This window comes from Humulus lupulus, chromosome 8 (assembly GCF_963169125.1).
Source record: "Humulus lupulus chromosome 8, drHumLupu1.1, whole genome shotgun sequence".
Classification (NCBI taxonomy): domain Eukaryota; kingdom Viridiplantae; phylum Streptophyta; class Magnoliopsida; order Rosales; family Cannabaceae; genus Humulus; species Humulus lupulus.
In genome coordinates, this window is record NC_084800.1 from 67,158,031 (window position 1) to 67,181,960 (window position 23,930).

At 32.9% G+C, this 23,930-nt stretch overlaps 2 protein-coding genes across 3 annotated transcripts; both read left to right on the forward strand.

Annotated features, from left to right (window-relative positions):
* Window positions 1-12,963: 12,963 nt before the first annotated feature.
* On the forward strand, window positions 12,964-16,532 carry LOC133797630 (spindle and kinetochore-associated protein 1 homolog). Of its 2 annotated transcripts, none has more exons than XM_062235602.1 (9): window positions 12,964-13,199; window positions 13,273-13,397; window positions 13,813-13,931; window positions 14,015-14,102; window positions 14,557-14,624; window positions 14,944-15,049; window positions 15,141-15,170; window positions 15,293-15,406; window positions 15,928-16,532. In XM_062235602.1, exons 1-9 carry the CDS (start codon window positions 13,103-13,105, stop codon window positions 16,003-16,005), a joined length of 825 nt encoding a protein of 274 aa, XP_062091586.1. In that variant the 5' UTR covers window positions 12,964-13,102; the 3' UTR covers window positions 16,006-16,532. The 2 variants fall into 2 exon arrangements, with proteins under 2 accessions (XP_062091586.1, XP_062091587.1); XM_062235603.1 differs by having other exon boundaries at window positions 12,967-13,199; window positions 14,015-14,093.
* Window positions 16,533-17,152: 620 nt separating this feature from the next.
* Window positions 17,153-17,981, forward strand: LOC133797631 (lipid transfer protein EARLI 1-like). The gene has a single exon (XM_062235605.1). The coding sequence runs from the start codon at window positions 17,219-17,221 to the stop codon at window positions 17,696-17,698; it is 480 nt and encodes a 159-aa protein (XP_062091589.1). The 5' UTR covers window positions 17,153-17,218; the 3' UTR covers window positions 17,699-17,981.
* Window positions 17,982-23,930: the final 5,949 nt, after the last annotated feature.

Here is a 23,930-nt window from a genome sequence, read left to right on the forward strand (position 1 = left end):
AACGAGGATGGATGGGTAATCCCTGATCACATCAGAGATATGGTTGTCGGTGTCCCCATATGCTTCATGGGGGAAAAGAACCTTGACAAACCGCTATGCTTCACGCGGGTAAAAGATCGTCAACCCACGTAAGTGTAGCAGATGTGGTGGTAGTGGGCACAATAGGAAGTCATGTAAGGTTAGGCTTTAAAAATTTGTGTTCTGTAATAATTCAATTGATTTTGCTGCATTTGTTATTTTCAGGTACATCTCCTAATACTTTGTTGGTTTTGATCTAAATAAATAGCTCTTCATAAAAAATTTCATGTATGCCTCGATTGGCCTTAATTTGGATCCATCGAGGCAAATCGAGGCAGATATCGTTATGTATTATTATGACCCTACGAGACAAATCAAGTCCTATCGAGGCCTATCAAGGTAGATATTGTTATGTATTATTATGATCCTATCGAGGCCAATTGAGTCCTATAGAGGCCTATCGAGGCATATATCGCTGTGTATTATTATGATCTTATTGAGTCCTATCGAGCCATATCGAGGCCTATCAAGGCAAATTTGGTCCAGTATTATTTTGGACTTGTCGATGCCAATGGAGTCTTATCGAGGCAGATTTGTTTAAGCATTATTTTACCTATAGAGGTCAATCGAGTCTTATCGTAGTCTATCAAGGATAAATTGGTTATGTATTATTTTTACCTATCGAGGTTTATTGAGGCAGTTCGTTTGACCCATTAAGATTTGTCGAAGGCAGACACATTATGTGAATTTAATAGTAAAGTTAATAACTTTATCAAAAAATAATGTTTAATAAAAAACCATATACAAAACTAACTATATACTATATTATACAAGAGGTGTAAAGAGCATCACGGTGACAAATTCTGCTAGAATAGGTCCACATACCACTTGGTCCTGAAATGCTGCATGTTCTCATCGACAACGGTATCGAGTGGTAGCCTGGAAACCAAATTCTTGATATGTTTGATGGAAAACATACCACAATCCCCACTGCATATAATTGATTTTGTGTCAATACAAGAAAAAAAATAACTTTAATATTAAGATTTCAAAAAATACTAATTAAATAGGGGAATACCTTGTCTTAGTTTGAGGACACTCCTCAAGAGAAATATGACAATACGAAAAAGGCTTTGCTTTCTGCTCAGGATATGTCTGGAAGTCGTCATGGTCGTCAAACATGCCAAAACACCACAACAACGAAGGCAACAATAAGCACCAAGGCTTGATCACTTCTTCCAACTAAGGGTGAGCATCTAAACCGACCGCACCGCACCATACTACACCGCAAATCGCGGTGTCAAAAGTGGAATGGTTCGGTATGGTTTGTATCTTAGCTAAACCGCGTGGTGCGGTACGGTGCGCGGTTTGGCGGTGTAAAATTTTGGTTTGCACCACACCGCATCGTATACTTACAAATATGTTAAAAAAATAATAAAACTTTACATATACCATTTTTTAGTAACCCAATATGAAACTAGGAGCCCACTTAAATTAGGGTATAACCTTATTCTCTAACACATCATACACAACAACAACTCTTTACTCTCTCATCTCATTTGCACCTCCTCCCTATCACCATCTTTATCTCACACATTTTTTAACACACTCACACCGTGGAAAACCACCCAAACCACACCGCAAAAAATGGTTTGGTTTGGTTGGTTTGGTGCAACGAAATCACACCGCACGGTATGTTCTAGCTACTACACCGCACTTGTGGCATGGTGTAATAAAAAGAGTTCAAACCGCCCAAACCACACCGTGCACACCCCTACCTCCAACAGAGTCAAACTAAGCACGCTATGGTTGGAATCATAAATGTTGATGGACCACAATGGAATGGAGACTTCAATGGTGATCCAATGCACAATTTGCTCGACGTGCAAGGCAAAATATACTTCACTCACATTGTGCCAGGGTGCGAGGAACTGGTTATCATTGCCCTTCAGCATTTTCAGCACATCTTCGTCCCATGTATACTTAGTGCTGATCTATTTGAAATGATTCCAACGACCTAGGCATACTTGGGGGAAGGTGGCAAAGCATCCTGCCGAAATGCGGCATGATAAAAGTGGCATCGGCGGCGTAGCATGTGCAGAGCGACATCAATATGCTATAAAAACATGAAAATTCATTTGTACCATCAACATATTTTATGATTGAATTGAAAACATAAATGTAATTTACATACCGAATCCCAAAGCCAAGTGTGAACCATGTGCAATTGCAAGAACCATGCCACACCGTGCAACCTCTACCAGCTTCTCTGCCTCCTTCTCAGGCACTACTTCCTCCGCTGCAGTCATAGTCTCCACTACAGTTGATTCCAACTTAAGGAATAACCTAGAATCAACGTTTGGGAGGCTATTGTAGTAGACTACCTCACCGGAACGTGGCTTCAGCATAGAATATACCACTAATTGCATGGTCGACACTTGGAGAACATAGGAACCAACTCAGCTGTCGAAAGAGTGATATCGGAACATAGAAAATACCACTTGTTGACGCCGTTTTTCGTCAAACAATGAAAGAAGAGCACATAAACAATAACTGATGATGGCCAATTGAAGTAAGACAACTCAAATACACGATTTTTACGTGGTTCAGCAGTTAAATCTGCCTAGTCCACGAGTCTCTGTTATTAAGCTCAAGATTATCTCTGAAAAATTCTTCAGCATGAATTCTTCAGAGTTTTCTCTCAAGGTTCAAAATTTCGGTCCTTTACAATGGTGCATGGCCTCTCTATTTATAGAGAAGATCGAAGAATACTATCCCACATATTTTGGGTAGTTACTCTTTTTGTGTAAATCAAATAAATGGCTTTAAATGCCTATAATCAGATATAAAAGGAAACGTCCCCTGAAGACCAGGGGATGTATAACTGACCAAATAATATCCCACGATTCTAGGGGATTTACAATAATAAATGAGGATTACATTTCGTATAGACATCACTTATATATATTCAAGGTGGTTATCAGGTATCTCCAAGGCTTTAGCTTTCCAGGTTTCTCGTCATCTTTCGAACTAGAGACACCTCCCGAGGTCACGTGGCTCTCGAGATTATATGTGCGTCGAGCTCGGGACCCCCGATCCGAAGTCATCCCTGAGGATGGATGCGTCTCCGGAGCTACCTTTCGAGATCATGATCACTCCGAGGTCGTCTTTGTCCTGCAGGCTCGATATTTAATCCTGGAGCATATTTCCAACCTTATGAGTCCACTTGTTTGCAAATCCAACTTTCGAGGTCATATTTAACATAGCTCGAAATCTGGGTGTAACACCACTAATTGCATGGTCGTCCTCATAATGCTTCAATTGCTTCTGCATGTCCTTCTGAACTCCTCTAATAACCTTCTTGAAGGAAAACTTCCCCCACGAATACTTGAAAAAGTACTCAAGATCCTTAACCATCTTCATGGAATCACCCCATATCTGTGTTGTCTTCTCTGGGGCATTTAGTACCCCCTCTATCCAATAGCACAAACCCAACTTAAATGCATTTGCTAGGTTTGTCGAGGCCTTCAAATCATCTTCCAACTGGCAGAAACTAACCTTGGAATCACCATTAAAGTATTCTTGGATGATTCGATCACTTGAAATATGCTCTCTCAACTCATCTGGGGACGGGGTGTTCCCAAAATTCAGCTCGGTGACTAGGGCAAACTCTGCAATCCAAAATCTGTAAAGAGTGTTGCCCAAGTAGAACTGGCCTTCTTCGGCCTTCTTGCTTTCCACCTTCTGCAACATAAGCTGATGTAATAGAACCCCAAAAAAACTAAAGGGCTTAGCCTTGAAGAACTGTCCCAACAGGCATGCCTCTGCCCGTTCAGTTAGCCAGTGCCTCTTAACCTGCTCTATAAGGGTTTCCAAGTAAGCACTACCCCTATAGGTGACACGACCAGGAAAGTGCTTCTCCAATGGTACAATGAAATCAGGCATCTGAAAAAAAAATGTTTAAAATACAATTTTAAACAATCTGGTAACTATCGAGGACCATCGAGGCATGTCGAGGCCCATCGAGGTTTTAAAAAATCAAACAACATATAAACTATCGAGGTTTGTCGAGGCCTATCAAGGTAGCACACAATATTGATGCTGACCATTACTGTCGAGGCCTATCGAGGCTTGTCGAGGTCTATCGAGGCATAGGAAAAATTAGAAAAATGCATAGTTCAATCGAGGTCTATCGAGGCCTATCAATGCCTGTGCAAATCATAAATATCCCTAATTCTATCGAGTCATATCGAGGCCTCAACAATATTGATGCTAGGCACCACTGTCGATGTCTATCGAGGCCTATCGAGGCAATGCAAGATTATAATATATCTAACTCTATCGAGGCCTATCAAGGCACATGCTAAATTAGAAATATGTCTTATTCTATCGAGGCCTATTGATTTCTATCGAGGTGAATAAAAATCTCGAAAAAAAATCCAGATTTCTTCATACCCCATCCCCGATCTATCATATGAACAAAAAATTAACAAATAAACCAAGCATAAACAATTTATTGTAGAATAAACAAGTAAATCCCTCACCTTTGCCTATTTCAGGGTTGTTTAGTTGATCTCGTGGGTTATCTCGCCTACCCGCCTACTCCGGCAATGGTTTCTTGCCACTTTCTGTGCTGTCGTGGTCGTGAAAGACAAAGCCACAGTGAATGCGCGAAAGGAGAGTGATAGTTTATGTGTATTTTGGTTTCGGGACTGAGAATAGAGAGAGTAAAGAGAGAAAGTGGGAAACAAATGAGAGGGCTATTTTTTAAACTAATGTAAATACTAGGATCAAATGTATATGTATACATTGGGTAGAGTATTTTTGCTACAGTACTCTATTTAATGCATCAATAGTCAAATTTCTCTTTGCTTATGTTTGCGCAATCTTTGTGAATGGAAGCTTGGAATGTTGGAGACATATAGGAAAGGAAGAAAGATAGATCAATAAATATTGGGTATACAATGAATAAGGGATTAAGATTATTGATATTTAAAAAAATAAAAAAATTGGGTTTAGTTTTATTGTTTTTGAAGATTTTTATTGAAATGAATTTATGGGTTTGAAGATATTTGGGTTTTTAGTTATTATCCTTTTTATTTTACAAAAATGATTTTTTTTTTAAATAAAAAAGGATAGAGGATTGATTGTGGTATTAAACAAAAAAATAGAGACCGAAAATAGTATAGACCAATTAGTATAAAGAAATAGCAACATAGAAAAAAATACATATAAAAAAATAGTAGCCCGACTAGTCACAAGCAGGTTCTATGGAGCAATATGAAAGGTGTGAAAGGTTCCATTGGTTGGTATGGAGTTTCTTTTATCTTAGTGTAGTTGTTTCAGAGTGGTACTCACTTAGAAGTCTGTCAAAATATAAAAGACACACAACACAATAATTGGTTACTAATTTTTCACATTCTAAGTAGTAACTGATTACTAGTGGTGTTTGTTATGCAAGTGGTGGAGTTTAAGCCTATTTTTATGAACTACATTGCATATATGCAGTTTGATTCATTCTTCTAATCGCACAGTTTGAATTAATGGCCTCAAACAACACACAACACACAACACACCAAATATTATGGTGTGGTTTGGCTTTATTCATTTATTTTTATTTACCATTGATATATTAAATATCAATAATTCCAATTAAACATAAACAACCCAAATACAATTCAGCAACTGAATGAAAGTTATAACAATGCAAATAAAGTTCATCAACTCAAATTAAGCTTAAGCAACACAATTATTAAACTTCCAATTCAACCTATTCATGGTCAACAAAAATGTCACTGTGGAGTTATCTACAAATGAACAAAGAAAAAAAAAACGTAGAATAGGAATACTTTGAAAACTACATAATTCATAAAAACAAATAAAGAATAATACAATATTAAGTAAATAAATGAATTGCTTACTTGAATCATTAGATTGATAAGTTAAAATCTTCTCTAACATCGAACTCAAATCCATCGAAATCTAGAACTATTACAATAATCAAATGTATGGGTCACTAGGGTAAGTAATAATACTTTCGAACGACATGGAGTTAAAACTATGTTCTATCAAAAGAATATATATATAGAATACTTCTCAATAGTTATTATTCATAAATGAGTACTAACAATTATAATAATGTGGCAATATAATGACTTGGTCACCAACAAGTAAATATATTTTTTCTACACTAATTTCGAATTTTCATGTATAATGTTTAAATAAGATTTTTTTTAATTTAATAAATATGTGAGCGCCATGTAATAAGGTAGTCTTTCCAAAAATTTAAAAAAATCAAAATTTATTTTTAGAAATATTAATTAACAATAAATATTGCTCTCGTATACATATATATATATATAACTCTTAATGGTTACTGCCCATAGATAGTTGCTTTAATATTAATCATTAGAGTAAGATCAATGATTCATATTTATAGTTATTAATTAATATTTCTATAAAAATAAATTTTGATTTTTAAAATTTTTGGAAATGCCTTCTAATTATATGACGGTCATATATTTATTAAATTAAAGAATTAAAAAAAATCTTATTTAAGCATCATATATTAAAATTTGAAATTAATGTAGAAAATAAATTTTAATATGTTGGTGATTTGCTATACTAAGTTACTATGTTGTCACATCATCATAATTGTTAGAGACTAGTACAAGATAATAACAATAATTGGGACAATGAATTTCTCAACAAATATATGCCTACAAGTGATTCAGAGAGTCTGCGTCCTTGAAGGATTAGATGCCATGAGGTGAGAGAGAAAGAGAAAATAGGAGAGAGAGTGCCCCAGATGATGTAACCCTACTCCAAAAACCAAAAGCCTTAGCATGTACATATATTGGAATAGACCTTGATATATTTTTTTTGTGGCATTGATAATTTTATTGAAAATAATCATGGGAATATACACTTAAATAATGTTTGGTTGGGGGTAATAGAATGGAATTGAATAGAAAGAAATCAATTTTTATTCTATTTATTTGTTTGGTTGGGGGTAATGGAATGGAATTGAATAGAAAGAAATCAATTTTTATTCTATTTATTTGTTTGGTTGCATTTAGGGTATTAGAATGTCATTTCAATGGAATGATTTTTTACCATTTTGGTGGAATGACTATTCCATTTGAAAATGGAAGGAAAGATCATTCCAATGTAAGATTGAATTTTTTTGGATAAATACTTATTTTGTACTCCTGTGTTTTGTCGAAATACACACTTGGTACCCTCTGTTTTGGATAATGATCACTTGGTACATTCTGTTTGCAAAAACCACCCATTTTGGTACCCTGAGTGCATTTAAAAAAAATTAATATTCCCAAAATACACCCATTTAAATATTTAATCAGATTATTATATATATTTATATAATTTCTAATTAAAAATTATTTAAATAATTTAAAAAATATATTTTTTTAAATTTTCTCTCTCTCTCTCTCTCTCTCTCTCTCTCTCTCTCTCTCTCTCTCTCTCTCTCTCTCTCTCTCTCTCTCTCTCTCCAGTAGGGGCAGTCAAGATTGAGGCCGGGGGCGGTAGGAACTGAGGCCAGTGGAGGGGAGGAGGTCCGGATGGTGAGGCTGGGGGTCGGACGGGGAGGCTCGGGAGTAGAGTGGGGGATTGTGGGGAGGTCGAGTTGCCGAGGGGGTCGAGGTGGCTGCGGGGAGGTCCACTGGGGGGTTGGGGGTTGCCTGCGGGGTGGTCGAAGGGGGACCTGCGCGGGTGAGGGGGGAAAGAGACAAAATTTTTTTTTTAAATATTTTTATAATTTATTTAAAACTATTTATTTTTTATTATTATTAAATAAATATAATAATCTGATTAAATATTTAAATATGGGTATTTTGAAAATATTAAAATTTTAAATGCACTCAGGGTACCAAAGTGGGTAGATTTTGCAAAAAAATGGTATCAAATGTGTATTTCGACAAAACACAGGCTACCAAATGAGCATTTACTCAAAAAAATAAATTAATATTTTTTTATTCATATTAATTATTATTTCATTCCATTTCTATTCCTGTTCTCATTCTTATTTCTCAATTTTTATTTCCTCCAACCAAACACCATTTTAATGATAACAATGGAAATATTAAAAAAAAAAAAAATGCATTTATAAGCGCAATGCGAATTGGTTTGAACTCCACTTATAAATGTTCAAACCGCGCATATCATATGGGCTGCATAGTTTAAGAAGATCACGACCCATATCACACCACTAAGAGCAGCCACAATGGTGTGGCTTATTAGGTAGCCATTGACCATTTTCTGACAAGCACCGTGGCTTGTTCTTTTTTGAAGCACTGGAGGTCTTTAATATTTAAGCACCGTTGCCTCTGTTAGGCAACAGTGGTTTTTTTTTGTTTTGGTTGTATTATATATATAAATGTAACTTTTGGGGTGGCTTAGCATTAAAGCATTTTTATGAAAAAGTTGCCAAAAATGATGTGAATGAGAGAGAAAATAAAAAATTATATTTTTGGATGATTTGGAGATGTTAAGCAACTAATGGGGTAGCCACCATTGGAGTTGCTCTAAGGGTGGGATGTAGTGTATGACTTATTTCAGTGGGCATGTGATTTTTTTTAAGAGATTTTTACATAAAATATTAAATTGTGCTAAAAAATTATGTTTTTATGGTCAAACATTTTTTTTCTTTTCAGTTTTACGGTTTTAAGAAATTTTTTATATTTTTACGGTTTTGTCTTTTTTCTTTTTTTGTGTTGTTTTTAGGTTTTTTTTTTGTTGATGTTTAGTTGTTATGATATGCTTCTCAATATTTATTACCCATAGATGGTTAACATAAATAACTAAACAAGTTTTTGATGAAGAATAATTATAATGATGATGAAAATAAATAAATAAAATATATAAAATCAATAATTTCGAATTTTTTATATTAGACAATAAATATTAGTTGGAAAGATAATAATCACATTAATTATTCTCATTAATTCCAAAATAATTTTTTTCTCATGAAATGGATTAAATGAAGGAATCAAAAATGAAGAAGGAATAAAAAATTAATATTAAATAAGATTTTTATTTTTATTCTTTAATTAATAAATATGCGACTGTTATGTCATCAGGTAGTCATTCCAAAAATTTGAAAAAGTCAAAAATTATTTTTAGAAATATTAATTAACAATTATAAATATGGACCATTGATCTTAATCCATAGATTAATATTAAAATAATCATCAATGAGTAGTAACCATTAAGAATGCCCCTATATATATATTATTTTTGTTATTTTTTGGTTTTTTTTATTGGTCCAGTGAGTTGTTTTTAAGTTGTTTTTCCTAAAGAATGTATTTTCATAATTATGAAACTTTGAAAATCGTATTATTGAAAACTTGAGTGAGTATTTTTTTTTTTTTAAATAATCGTAAAAAGTAAAAAAAAAACAAAAAAATGTGTATTTAAGAAAAATATTATTTTTCTAAACACTCTTATGGGTTATTAGTTTGCCAAAAATATGAAAAAACACAACATAGTATTTGGTTACTAGTTTTTTTAGTTTTAAAGAAATAATCAGTTACTAGTTAGTAAAAATATGAAAAACATGACACAATAGAGTCCTATCAATTACTAGTATGCCAAAATCTGAAGAAAAAAAAAACAATAACAATAAAGTAACTAGTTACTAGTGTTTTCATTTGTCAATGTGGTAACTAGTTACTAGTAAGTTATTTTTTTTTTATTTTAGCTTTTATAAAAACATAACATAGTAGCTGGTTACCAGTTCAAATTTTAAAGTGCTAACTACTAACTAGTTATAAGTTTGCAACAAAACTAACATAAAATACATGAACAAAAGGGCCCCGAAAAAATCACAGATTTAATAAGCCACAATAATGTTGGAATGGGTTGTGTTAGGGTACATGAACACCTTTTGTTGTTCACCTGTGAAAGAAAACACAGTGGAAGAATAATAATGGTGAATTACTTTCAAACTACATTCCCTATGACCATGGGTGGCAGCTATTGTCATAGGGGAGATGTAGTTCACCTGTTGTCTTGTTGTTTGCTTGTGTGTTTGTCTTTAGTTTTAGTTGTTTGCAGTTGCTTTTGTTTCTTTTGCTTTTGGTTAGCTATTTGGAGTCTGTGTTTTGTATTCGAACTTTGGTTTGTTTTTCCTTTAATGGATTTGGTGTTCTCGGTCGGAGAGACACAAGTTATCAAAATAAATAAATAATGGTGGACAACACAAAAGATAGAAATACCCGTAAGTGTAGTGGTTCATAATGAGATAAAATTTCAAAAAAAAAAAAAAAACCCTTCATTTAGTTCATAAATCTTTGAAAGAATAAGGAAAAAGAAAGAAAACATAAGAAAAATAATAATATAAATAGCTTGAGAAGAAGCTTCATGGGCAAAAAAAAAAAAAATCTTTTAAGGAACCACATAGAGACTAGTGTGGACGGCTGCTCCCACTCAACTTTTTTTTTTAAAAATAAAAATTATATCTTTTAATTAATTAATATATTTAATTGATGCTAACATTTAATGGACAAGAAGATAAGTATAAATGTTTCTCTTAATTTTTCAAATCCCACCAAGTGCGTTTTTTCCTTATTTATGCGGTTTATATTTTTAATATTATTAAAAAAAAATATCCCAGCTGTAACTAGAGTAAGATTCTTAATAAAATCTTGTTCCAACTCTATTTCTTTTATTCATCATTTTCTTAATCTGATTCTCTCCTTAGATTTCGTTGGCAAATATCAGTATGAATAGATTTTAGTCAACATTAAATATGACCTAAATAGTCTATTTTAATTTTAATTAATAAATTATTGATCATTTTCAAATATTTAACAAAAATAAAATAGATTAAAACTAATTATTCAGAAAAAAATTCTAATAATGTCATTGTTGACTGTGTTTTTAGCCAACGACGTGAGAACGACAAAAACGATAAACCTTCAAGAGAATTTAAACGCAGACAGTTTTATTAAGAAAAGTAAATAACACACAAGATTTTTATAGTGGTTCAGCCCCGGTCAGTCGGTAATAGCATAATCCACTTAGAGTTGTGATTATAGATTTGTACTCAAGATCGGATGGACTGAGCCAACTGAGTTTCTTCAGTACAGATTGCAAAAATACAATAATCCTTTCAAATACCAGTACTTTCTCTCTCTAGAATACTCAGACCCAAATTTTCTCTCTCTAGAAAGAAGAAGCAGAAGCCCCCTCTCTAATCCCAGAAGCCCTCTATTTATAGGCTTAGGGTCATACATCTGATATCCCCTAGAATCGGGATATTTTATTATATTTATTACATTTAAATTACAAAAAACATTCAAAATGTAACAAAACCCTCCATTTGTGGGAAGAATGAGAGATTCCAGCGTATCTTGTTGAAGTTGTTTCCGGGAATCTTGACTTAGTCCTCCTCTAGCTAGTTGATCCACCTCACCTATTCTGGTCGATCATACACATGCTGGTCGGACATACATTTGCTGGTAGGACATGCAAGTGCTGGTCGGACATGTACATGGTGGTAGGACATGCACTCTTCTCCTCTAGCATGCCATGTCTCTCCTCTAACATGACACTCTCCTCTAGCATGCCATTTCTTTATTTGGACAACCATGCACTGGTTGGACATATGCATAAAGATCAAATTCTTGGGCTCTCCTCGGACCACATCCTTGGGGTCTCCTAGGACCACTCTCTTGGGGTCTCCTAGGACCACTCTCTTGGGTTCTCCTTGGACCAAAGTCCCTTGGGCTCTCCTCGGACCACATCCTTGGGATCTCCTAGGATGCACTCTCCTTAGTTCTCCTAGGATGCACTCTCCTTAACTCTCATTGGACCACCCCCTTGATTGGGGTCTCCTCGGACCACACCCTTGGGATCTCCTAGGATGCACTTGGCTTGGTTATGACATCTTTCAAGCAGTCCAAACTCTTCACCAGTCTACCGGGTCACTTTTTCACAACTCTGAGGAGTCAACGTATATATTGACTATTAATCTGTCTTTTACTGACCATGCACTGCCACTTGTCATCTTTACTTGTCATCTTTATTGCCACATTATTGATCTCCAATTTTTGGGATAACAGTCATTAAAAAGATTTTCTAATAAATTAGTTTTTATTCAATTTTAATTTTGTTAAATATTAAAAAATGATTAATAATTCATTAATTAAAATTAAAATGAATGTATTTATGTCATCTTTAAAAATGTATTGATAAAAATCTAAATTAAGGTATGATTTTTTTTATGTTTTGTTTACGAAATTAAAGTTTCATCTGTAATTATTTGAAACATAAGTAAAAAAATTTGCTTAAAAAAGAAAATAGAGTTGCCAAAATGATATAATTTTTTTCGTAAAAGGTTTATGTTATGTATGTGAAAATTACATGAAATATGATATTTTTGGTATAAGTTTGATATATATGGGGTTTTCAACTTTGTCTATTTTTTATAGTTTTTTATGTTTTTTTTATATTATTATTATTTGTTTTTTTCCCATAAACTTTTTTTTTTATGATAACTATCACATTAATTTTAGAATAATTAATTCAACACTAGTAATTAGTTACCACTATAAAAATAGTTTTTTTTTTTAAAAAAAAAGAAGCTAATTTCATAGTGATAATTAATTACCTCCATATTACTAATGAACTAAAATATTGATAGTGTTAACCGACTACCACTCCTAGAAAAGAAAACTATTTTGATAGTGGTAATCGGTTATTACCCTATTAAGTTTTAAAATAATTAATTCGATACTAATTTTTAATTACTGTAATAAAAGAAATATGAGAAAATAAAAATAATATTACTAAAATGTGAAAAATAACCATAAAAATATTTAAAAAAAAACAGAAAAAGCCATATTTTGTACGGTGGCATTATTTTTCTTCTTCCATATTTATAGAAGTTAAGTTTAAATACTGTATTTTTGTAAATTTCTCTTATGTTATGACAGCGGACTGGCCCAGTAGGATACACCGGATCTTCCCGCCGAAACACATCCAATAAGAAGAAAAGGAAATTAAAACATAACAAAAGCTTTATCAAAAAAAAAAAAAAAAAAGCTGCAGAGGAAAGGAGATGGATTCGAAGAAAGCAGGGGCGTCGTTGGACTCATTGATCTCAGCCTTCAATGCTCGAATTGCAGAGCTTCAAGAGCTCGTAATTGCAAGAAACAGTAAAATTCTTTCTCTCTGGCAATTTAATTCTTTCCTTTGGCAAAATCTAAACTTGAAATGGCTGTTTTGCAGTGTACCCCGCCAGCACCGTCACCGATTTGACAGCAGTCGACGCTGCATTGAAGGCCATGGAGTTTCAGGTGCAGAACATTAAGGACCGGGTGCGCGACGAAACCCTAGCTATACCTAAAGCTAAAGTACTTTCTCTCTTTCTTTCTCTGTGTTTAAATTTTAAGTTATATCTATTTAAGTTTAATTCATGCCAGGCTGCAATTCTGGTGGTTTTGAGGCCATTTTTAGAACCTGAAAAGATAGACTTGGTTGAGTTCATTGTACATTTTAGTGATTTCTTGAGATATTAATTGAATTAAGGTAGCTCTAGTTTTTAAGCCAGTTATGATGGCTTGATGATTAGAAGTTGAGAAAGTAAGGGTAAATCTACTAATCTAGAAGCAAACCATATCGAAAATTCTCTAATCATCGATAAGAACGGGAAATAATCAACTTTTATCATGTAGGCACTTTATACACTGAAACAATTTCTAGAAATTAGCTGCTTATTTAAAAGTAGATTTCAACAAATGACAATTGGATTGTACAATGTGATGGCAGAAATTGATCGATGCCTCGCTGAAACAGCAGAAGAAATTGCAGAGCATGTCTGGTTTTGTTCCCTCACATTCACATATTCCCGAAAGAACGTCAATGATGAATCTAGACAGTAATATACGGTAAATGAACTCTTTATTTAAAAAAAAAATGGCTATGAATATCTGTGTTTAGTTGGTTGAGCTTATATCACCATGGCTTCCAGTTCGCAGTCAGAATCCTCCAAACTGGATGCTTGTTTTGGTTCCTTGAAGCTTGAGGAAGAGCCTGCAGCACCAACTAAGGTAACAAACGTGTGTAACTCTCCCTTTTGTTAGTACGTCTGAAAAACTTGACCTGTTTCTTGAATATATTACAACTTCAAATTCATTAAAATCAGCCAAACAAATCATTAATACATCATCTATCTGGAAGAACAACAATCCGTTTTGTGTTATTGCATAACATAGAACATCTACTGCCTTATTCATGTATTGAACTTGTGCTATTCTATTCCACACACATACAAATAGGTGATGAAACTACACGGGGAATAGATAGATCGGTGAGGTGCTCTTCCCTCTTCAAATTATCCAATGTGACTATTTTTTAATACATGTTTTGTCATAATGGTGTATTGTTGGCATGATTTCCTTATTAAAAAATCAGAACTTTTTCTTTTACTTGGAAAACAGTAACTCGAGAAACTGTGACAAAAGACAGATTGGTATATATAAGAATCAATTTTTCTTTCTTTGATAATTTCAGGAGAAAAAGGGTCGTTCCCCTCCACCATTGTGGTTTATAATAGAAGATGAGCTCGATTCCTTATCCTCGTGAGTACTTTTCATTTCTAAGTTTTACAATTAGCTGCAAGAGTACCAGCTATACAATTTGCTTAGGCATTTCAAAAACTACGAGTCATTTACATTTTGATTTGGAGTAAGGGGAAATCGGGAACTATGCTTCAATACCAACCATCTATACGTTCTACTTACAAAGAATTATGTAGTTCAAAATATTCTAATTTGAAGCATACCGTGACATGATATTCCCCACAGTCTGGATTATGCCAGGCAGTAAGATAGAGGTCTAGGATTTGTAAACCTTTTATTATTTCATTCATATTAAATCTACAAGTCCTGCCAACTGCAGATATATGAAAGGAAGGCTTACTCTTGATAAGGTCAATGCAGCAATTAATGACATGGCATCATATGCCGAAGCCAATGCTCAAATTATAGCTGCTCCGAAGAAGAAGGTTCTGTTCATTCTCTCTAATTTTGGTCCAGAACTCCCTCATATAACTTAATATTGCAGAGAACCTGACACTATTTATCATTGTCACGCAGTTGCCAGAGAATCTTTGGGAAAAAGCCTTGGTAAGTGAATTTAAACATTCATTCTTTAAGCCTCCAGCCCCTTTACATCTCTATCTTTGGGGAGGAAACATGAAACTCACAAGTGGAATAATTCTCACTAAGAATGGTAATTTACTGTGCAGGAACTGAGAGATATTGCAACTACAGAAGCAGTAAAGGGAAAACACTTCTTTCTTGAAAGTGACATAAAAGGACCAGCACTGAAGCTTGACAACACTGGAAAAGCTATTCTAACTGTAAGCGCATTTGTAGACTAGTTACACAATTGAGATAAAGATGAAAATTTCGTTCTAAATATTTAGGGTATGATTGGTTTGCGATTAAAAAACTATATTTTTGAAAAGTGGGATTTTGAAATGAAAATCTGAATTTAGTGACTAAAAATATATTTCTGGTTCAATGTCAGTAAACTGTTTTTGAGTTTTAAAAAACTGAATCTGTGATTGTTATTAAATTTGAAAATATGACAGAAATTGAATATGTGAGATTTTGGAAAATAATTTTACAAAACTGTGGAAACGAGTTTTTTTCGTTTTCAATTTTCCTTAACAAATTTTGGATATGGATTTGAATTTGATTTTAAAAAACAAACTACCAATTATAATAATTAATTATAATGGGTCCCACTAATTTTAAGTATTTAAAAACATAAAATTGGAGTCAGACTTCTAGTTTCTATTCATTTTTGCTATAATTACATATGCATGACATGTTTAATATATATTATCTAATTCAATTTGGATATATGGTTGAACAGGTCCTTCGCCATCTTGGTCGTATAAGTGAGACGCGTATTGGACATCACCGTGTGATGATTCTCTTGAAGCCCCACTGATTGTTATCAATTTGAACTTGAAATATATATATATATATATATATATATATATTTGAAGGCTTTGTTCGGCATGATTGTTTATGGCATATTAGGCAAGCAGTCGAAGAGAAGCGAAACTGGTGGCGAAAAATTTATTTGGAAGTTTCCCGTGATGAAATCTCACGATTCTCACCCATGTGAACTGAGTGTATCAAACGATGACTTTACGTGCATGCATGGTCCACCAGCAAATGAAACTGCCAAACTTAAACCCTTTGTGTAAATCAAAGATAAAACTGACAAATTTTTTTTGCGAGTGGAGTACCATGATTTGTGAGTATCCATTGAAAAATGTACTTTGATAAAAGCACCATCAACTCGTATCAGTATTTGGAGAAATGTAACCATCAATTCTATTATGACTCGCTACTGTCGATATACATATATTACAGAACTTGTATTATAGAATCTGCACAGTAAATCTAAAATGGCTGTGATCTAGTTAATGGAATGGTGAAATTGCAACTATAAGTTACGCTTGCGTGTTATAGGTATCTTTGAAGGTATTTTGATATTGAAGATAGTTATGATTGTGCATTATAGTCACACTTTGGAACAGTAGTGTCCAGAAACAACTTGGGAAAGAAATAAAAATAGTTACTCAGCATCTCTTTTAATTTCGTACTGATGAAATTAAAATATTTCAATCAATGAACTCAAAGTTGTAGTATCAAGCCAATTTGGATGTTTACCAGGGGTGAAAGATAGAGCTATGGACGAAGAATGACCAGGGAATCAGGAATAAGTGGCCAACAGTTGTATATGGGAATTACAGTACAGACGACAGAGACATGAGATCACTGGCACGATATATATGGAAAAAAATATCCTGACCATGAAAATGACAAAAATGAAAATAAATGTTTCAAATCCAAGTATAGCAAAAGGTGTCCTTTTGCGCAGGGAATTGTATAATCCAGAACCCTCCAAAGGTTGACGATGTCCTATTCTCCTAGTTGCACTGGTAACTAGCGCAAGAGATTGATTTAACCCCAAGAGTTCACTTGTCTACTTTTGCATAATATGGATTCCGATTTCCAAAATAAATACTAGAATATTAAAAAAAAAAAAAAAACTTTATCTATAAAAGCCACAATACCAAACTTAGTTTCGACGTACCAAGAAACCAACCATTCAGTGCCTAAAGATAATTGTCTTTGTATCTCTCAAAACAATGGCTTCTATGGCAACTACTGCTTTTCTTTTGGCCCTCAACCTTCTTTTCTTCACATTGGTCAGTTCAACTTACTGCCCACCACCACCAAAACCAAAGCCCTGTAAGGCCTGCCCCTCTCCATCGAAGCCCTCTCCATCTCCATCGAAGCCCTCACCATCTCCATCAAAGCCCTCTCCATCTCCATCAAAGCCCTCTCCAGCAGGCCCTGGCTCTAAGAGTAGTTGCCCAAAGGACACCCTTAAGTTGGGGGTGTGTGCTGATTTGTTAAATGGACTACTAAACATTGTTGTGGGAACCCCATCAGCCACCCCATGCTGCTCCCTTATCCAAGGCCTTGCTGATCTTGATGCTGCCGTTTGCCTTTGCACTGCTATTAAGGCCAACGTTTTGGGAATCAACCTTAATGTCCCTGTCTCATTGAGCTTGCTCTTGAACTACTGTGGCAAGAAGTCCCCTAAAGGCTTCAAATGTGTATAAGTTCTTGGTATTCACTACTATATATATTGTATTATTTATGTGCTTAATTTGGTTTGATATAATCCTTTTCACAAGATCATTTGTAATGTTTTCTTTTTTCTTTCTTAAACATCCACAACTTCAAATGTGTCAACCATGGGCGGCTGTGTGATCGTGTTCATGGCTTTCCTCTAAATGTTGTTACACCCCTTTGTTGATTTGATTGAAGTGTGTTATTGCTTACGTTATTGTCTTCTTTTATCAATTCAGTGTTCTCAATGGAATAAATATATAAATTATACCATATGAGTTTTTTTATTTATAATTTGTCACGTTAACTATTCGGACTATACGTTTTGATAGATTATTTTTCGAATATCTATTTTGTAAAATTGTTCAAATAGACCCCTAAATTAGATTTTGATGATAAAAAAAATTAAATATAACAACGCAGTTGTTAGACAGAATGATTATGCTTTTGTTCTGAGTTGTTAATTTGGTAAATTATTTGTGATTATAGTTCAAAAAACTTTGACCAAAATTAGGAGTCTATTTAAACTATTTTATAAAACACAAGATCTTAAAAGTAATTTTTCAAAATATAGAGTCCAAATATGTAATGAGACAAAATACGGGGTTGAAAACTGAACTAACCTTTTTTTCTAATATTTTTTAATATAATCCAATCCTATACATTTTCGCTATCCAAAAGTGACCACAATGTACAAATATGTAGAGCTTGTATTTAGGGTTGTGCAAAAGTTATTTCAAATTGCCTAGCTCGAATAATCCGCCAAAAACAAATTGAAAAACAAACAAAAAATGTAATCCGAATAACCCAATAAAAATTCAAATCGCCCAATTATGATATATAACCCGGATAACCCGAATAAACCAATTTAGAGTTTTTTTTTTCATTTATACATACATATATCACTTATATTATTACACATATTATAGGTAATATTAAATATTATTTTTAAATTTTTAACAATGAATTTAGAATAATATTTTATAGTTTCAATTTAGAATAATATATCTAAATTTGGAAGATATATACTATATTTTTTGTTTGTTGAATCTAACTATTTGAATATTTAAATAAAAAATTCTTAAAATTAGTTTAAGCGGGTTAACCCGACTAAATCGCTTAAAATATTGGACGAATTAAACTTTTTTTTTTAATTAGATGAATTAAAATTAGATTTTTGCAACTCAAATTTTATATTGGGTTGATTAAAATATGTTGCACCTGATCAAACCGACTAATAAACATAAAAATTTTCACAATAAGTCTATTATGCGTGTGATCTTGTTAATGGAATAGTAATATTGCCATTATTTGTCATTTGGCTCTAAGGCTCCCCGCCCTTTAATTGAGCAATATTTTATAGTTAAGGTACTAAGTTACGCTTGCGTGTTATACATAGGCTGAGCTAGCTAGCGCCTAGGGAGTACATATGTCCCCCTCAAATTTTTATCATAATAGAATATTTTATTATCAAATAGTTATTTTTTAATGCGAAACATAATAATATTATATTAATGTGAGATTTGGTTGGATATTTAATTGGAGGGAATGAAAATAAAAAAATAAGAATGAGAATCAGAATGAAAAAATGAATAAAAATTAAATAAAATTTAATATAAATAAAAAAAATTAAAAAAAAATTATTAATTTTTTCAATATTGCATTGGAATGAATGACATTCCAATATTCTAAAATATAACTAAACAAAAAGAAATGAATAGAAATTGATTCTTTTTATTTCATTTTATTCCATTCTATTACCATAACCAAACATCACCTAATAAAAAATTATTGGAGTTGAAATAATTTCACTAAGTTATGATAAATGACCTACTGATCAATCACGAAAACATGATTTTCCATATGCAAAAGATTTTGCATATTATTTAAGCTATTGTTGTGTTTGTAACTTCAATTCTAATTGGTCAAGTCCGAGAAGCTTGAGATGCCATATTTTGTGGTGAAACAAATATTAAAAAAAAAAATTGGGGCTTTGTCGTGGTAGCAAAAAGAATGTATTGATATGTTAGACTTTTATTTGAGCTTACATTATTTATTTTAATATTTTATAAAATATGGATTGATAAATAATTCTTTGTTGATCTAGCCCATTTAATTTTAGTAATATCTTGTTTATGGGCTTAGTATCCATAGTAGTCTAGTTGAGGCAGAAGTGTGTGCTTTCTAGTTAACTGCAGCCTTTGATGAGGAGACTCAGTTCAACTAGGTTAATATAAGCTAAGTCCCCTCCCTAACTCTATATATATGAATAGTCTCATCGCTATTCTGTAGACTGATAATCTGCTTCAGAAATAGAGGTCATAGGAAGGAAGGGTTAGTTGGTTAGTACTGCATTAACAATTCACGTTTCTCCATGGCTGAATCAGGTATGTTTTATGTATTTTTAATTGTTTATTGTGTTCTAACTTGTATTCAAATTATTGATAAGATATTGTATGAATATCTAACATGTGGTATCAGAGCCAATTGTATACGATTTAGGACCTATAATTTTTTTGTTTAACCTAAATTGAGATTAATCATTGATGAACCCTAAATAATTTTCGTTATTATTTTATGTTGAAATTTTTATCGTTAGATCCTAAAATATTAGGGCTTTTGTTTATATATTATATAATTAATTTCGCTACATAACGAATTTTGTATTTGAAATTTTAGGATTTTTTCATAAATTTCGCAATTGAAAAATTGTTATATCTCAATTTCATGGTTATTTTTCCAAATTCAATTACTGTATGTCTGCATGATTGTTTGTGAAAGATATTTCATGCTTTAATTTTGTTTATATAGGCTATTTACACACTTTTACCCGAATATTTGAACTTTTTTTTTCTTCAAATATAATCTCTTAGATCTACATTTAATTTCTTGTTTTTTCTCTAAATAAACCCCATAAATCAATTTCCCATGATCCGTGGATGAAAACCCCTCAAATAATCGCTCGAAACCACCATTTTTCTGGCTGGAAACCCATCGGACTTGACCAGGTCGCAAACCGGATCGTACGACCTGTTTCACAGAGCTGGAGGTTGAAGACAACCTTTTCCGATGATGCCCACTCGCGGTAGCGAAGAGTGGGGGCGAGTGCGACACTTCCGAGCAACGTTTTTCAACGATTTTTTTTCCAAATTCATTAGAATTTAATTTCTGATTTTTGTGTGATTTTTAATTAATTTTTTGACGTCAACAAATCATTATTAATGAATTAATATGACTTTTACAGTTATTAAATCATAATAATTATTTTTGTCATATTTTTTGAAAACTTTAAATCACATAAAATTATTTTGGTATTTGTTTCCTTTGAACATACTCACTCTCTGGAACAACCTTTGTTTTTCCTATACTGTCCACTAAAACAATAGGTTTTAATTTCCATAAATAAATCATACATTCTTTGTTGTTCTAAAGTGACGAACTTGATTATTTGATGACTAAATAATGTGTTATGGTGGGGCACATTGTTTTGATCATTCACAAAGTTAATGAGTAATTTTAATTTTTTTTTTTTTTGGGAATTTGGTTGAAAATATTATAATTATTATCATACAAATGATTTAATTGTATTATTTTTCAATGATTGTTTTATCGCCAAATTTCATCAGTTCATAGAAAATATTTTTCTTGGATAATTGATATGTATAATTACTTACCCAAATGAGGTAATTATATATATTAATTAATGTCTTATGAAGTGTGTTGATTATAATGCATGTTTAAAATTATTTGCCCAAAGGTAATAATTATTTATGTGTATTTTGTTTGGTTTGAATTAATATATATGATTTGAGAATTTATTTGCCCAAAGGTAATAATTATTTATGTGTATTTTGTTTGGTTTGAATTAATATATATGATTTGAGAATTTATTTGCCCAAAGGTAATAAATTTTTAGTTTATATATATTTTTTCTATTTAACTTCATGGAAATAGATCATATGTGTTATATTCTCACCCCAAAGAGGAGTTTGTAATGACCATCTTAACTCTATTTGTATATTTTCTTAATATGCTCATAGTTTAATCAAGTTTTGTCATTTTCCTTTTATCCTGTAGTTTCTTTTTTTTTTTTGTGAACAACTGGGCCCAACTACAAGAAATGGAAACGAGATGTGGACTTATGCATGCGTGAAGATCAACCAGCTACTCTTACTGATGCGAGCACTACTGCCCAGATAACCCTCCATGCACAATGAGAAAAGTCAAATCGTCTCAGTCTTATAGCTATGAAAAGATTGATTCCTGAACATCTTTTGAGTTGTCTGCCTGAGACAACTAATGCCAAAGAGTTTTTAACTAATGTGGGAAAATTGTATGACACTGGTGAGAATGCTGAAACTGGATCTCTCATGGATAAGATTCAAACCATCAAGTATGATGAAACTAAAGGAGTGAGGGACTTCATTATGAAAATTGTCAATGTTTAGTCAAAGCTAAAAGATCGTAAGATTCCTCTATCTGATTCCTATATTATTCATCATGCTCTCAATGCTCTTCCTACATCTTTCAGTCTTATTAAGACAGCCTACAACACTTATAATCAAACATGGAGCATAAATGACCTAATTTTGAAGTGTGTGGCTGAGGAAAACAAGCTGAAAAATGAGAAGAATGAGTCAGCTCATTATGTTTCTCAACTCAAGCCAAATAAAGGAAAAGGGAGATTAAAAAATCAGAGGAACAACACTCCTAAGAACATTGATAATAAAAAGGAGCATAACAATGGACAGAAAAGGAGAATGATCAATCGAAGTAAGCTAATGTTAAGTGTTTCTTCTGTGATAAAATGGGCATAGAAGAACTAATTATCACAAATTTAAGATTTGGCTAGAAAAGAAGAAAAAACAACCAGGTACTCATTTAGCTCGTGTTTGTTTTGAATTTAATCTAGTTGATGTTCCTATTGATTCTTGGTGGTTAGATAGTGGTGCCAAAGTTCATGTTACTACTACCTTACAAGGGCTAAGGGATCTTAGGAAACCAAATCAGAGGGAGTCAAAACTTAAAGTAGGAAATGATGTTGGCGTTGAAGTTTGCTATGTTGGCACATTTATTCTTGAATTACAAACCAGTTTTAAGCTTGTTTTGAACAATACTTTTTTATGTTCCTACTTTTAAGAGAAATCTAGTTTCGCTTACGCTTTTGGATAAACAAGGATATTCGTTTCTTTTTTAAAATTATAAAGTTGACGTTATGTTTGACTACAAATTTATTGGAAATTATTTTTATTCTGATGGTCTCTACAAATGATCTTTGGCTCCTTTAGTTTCCTCTTTTAATGTTGAAAATACTGTGGCTAAGAGATCTCGTATCAAGGAACATTCTTTACTCTTGTGGCACAAACGGTTAGGTCATATTTCCAAAGAACGAGTTGATAGATTGATTAAAGCTAATATTCTTCCTCCTCTTGATGCTTCTGATTTGGACAATTGTGTTGATTGGGCTCGAGGGAAGTTAATCAAAACTCGTAAGAAAAGTGCCACTCGCAGTCAGAATCTATTAGATATTATACACACCGATATCAGTGGGCCTTATTCTAATATTCTTTGTAGGAAGAAATATTTTATCACTTTTATTGATGACTTTTCTCGATATAATTTTACTTATTTGATTAAAGAAAAATCGGATGCGCTTGAGAAATTCAAAGTATTTCGAACTGAGGTTGAGAAACAATTAAGAAAAGTTATTAAGATTGTGCATTCAAATCATGGAGGTGAGTACTATGGTAAGTACACTGAGATTGGAAAAAATATGGGGCCATTTGCTAAGTACTTACAGGACAGTGGTATAATTGCAGAATACACTATGCATGGTACTCCTGAACAAAATGGAGTTGCTGAAAGACGAAATCATACTCTTATGGATATGACCAAAAATATGATGAGTAGATCTAATATGCCAGAGTTCTTATGGGGTGAAGCTATTTTGATTGCTACTTACATCCTGAATCAAGTTCCAAGTAAATCTATACCCAAAACTCCTTTTGAGTTATGGATTAGTAGAAATCTTATTTTGAAACATTTTCGCGTATGGGGTTGTCCAGCTGAAGTGAAGATTTATAATCCTAACTTGAAAAAGTTACACCCCAAAACAATTCATTATTTTTTCATTGGTTATCCAGATCATTCTAAAGGTTACCGATTTTACTGTCCTACTCGCGGTACTAGAATGGTTGAATCTCAGACTGCCAAATTTCTGGA

Bases quoted from the DNA above. Each gene is read 5' to 3' on its own strand.
- LOC133797631 (XM_062235605.1), top strand. From the start codon at position 17,219: ATGGCTTCTATGGCAACTACTGCTTTTCTTTTGGCCCTCAACCTTCTT.
- LOC133797630 (XM_062235602.1), top strand. From the start codon at position 13,103: ATGGATTCGAAGAAAGCAGGGGCGTCGTTGGACTCATTGATCTCAGCC. The intron at 15,050-15,140 runs GTTCTGTTCATT...ATTGTCACGCAG, and splicing joins TAGCTGCTCCGAAGAAGAAG to TTGCCAGAGAATCTTTGGGA. The intron at 15,407-15,927 runs GTAAGCGCATTT...ATGGTTGAACAG, and splicing joins CTGGAAAAGCTATTCTAACT to GTCCTTCGCCATCTTGGTCG.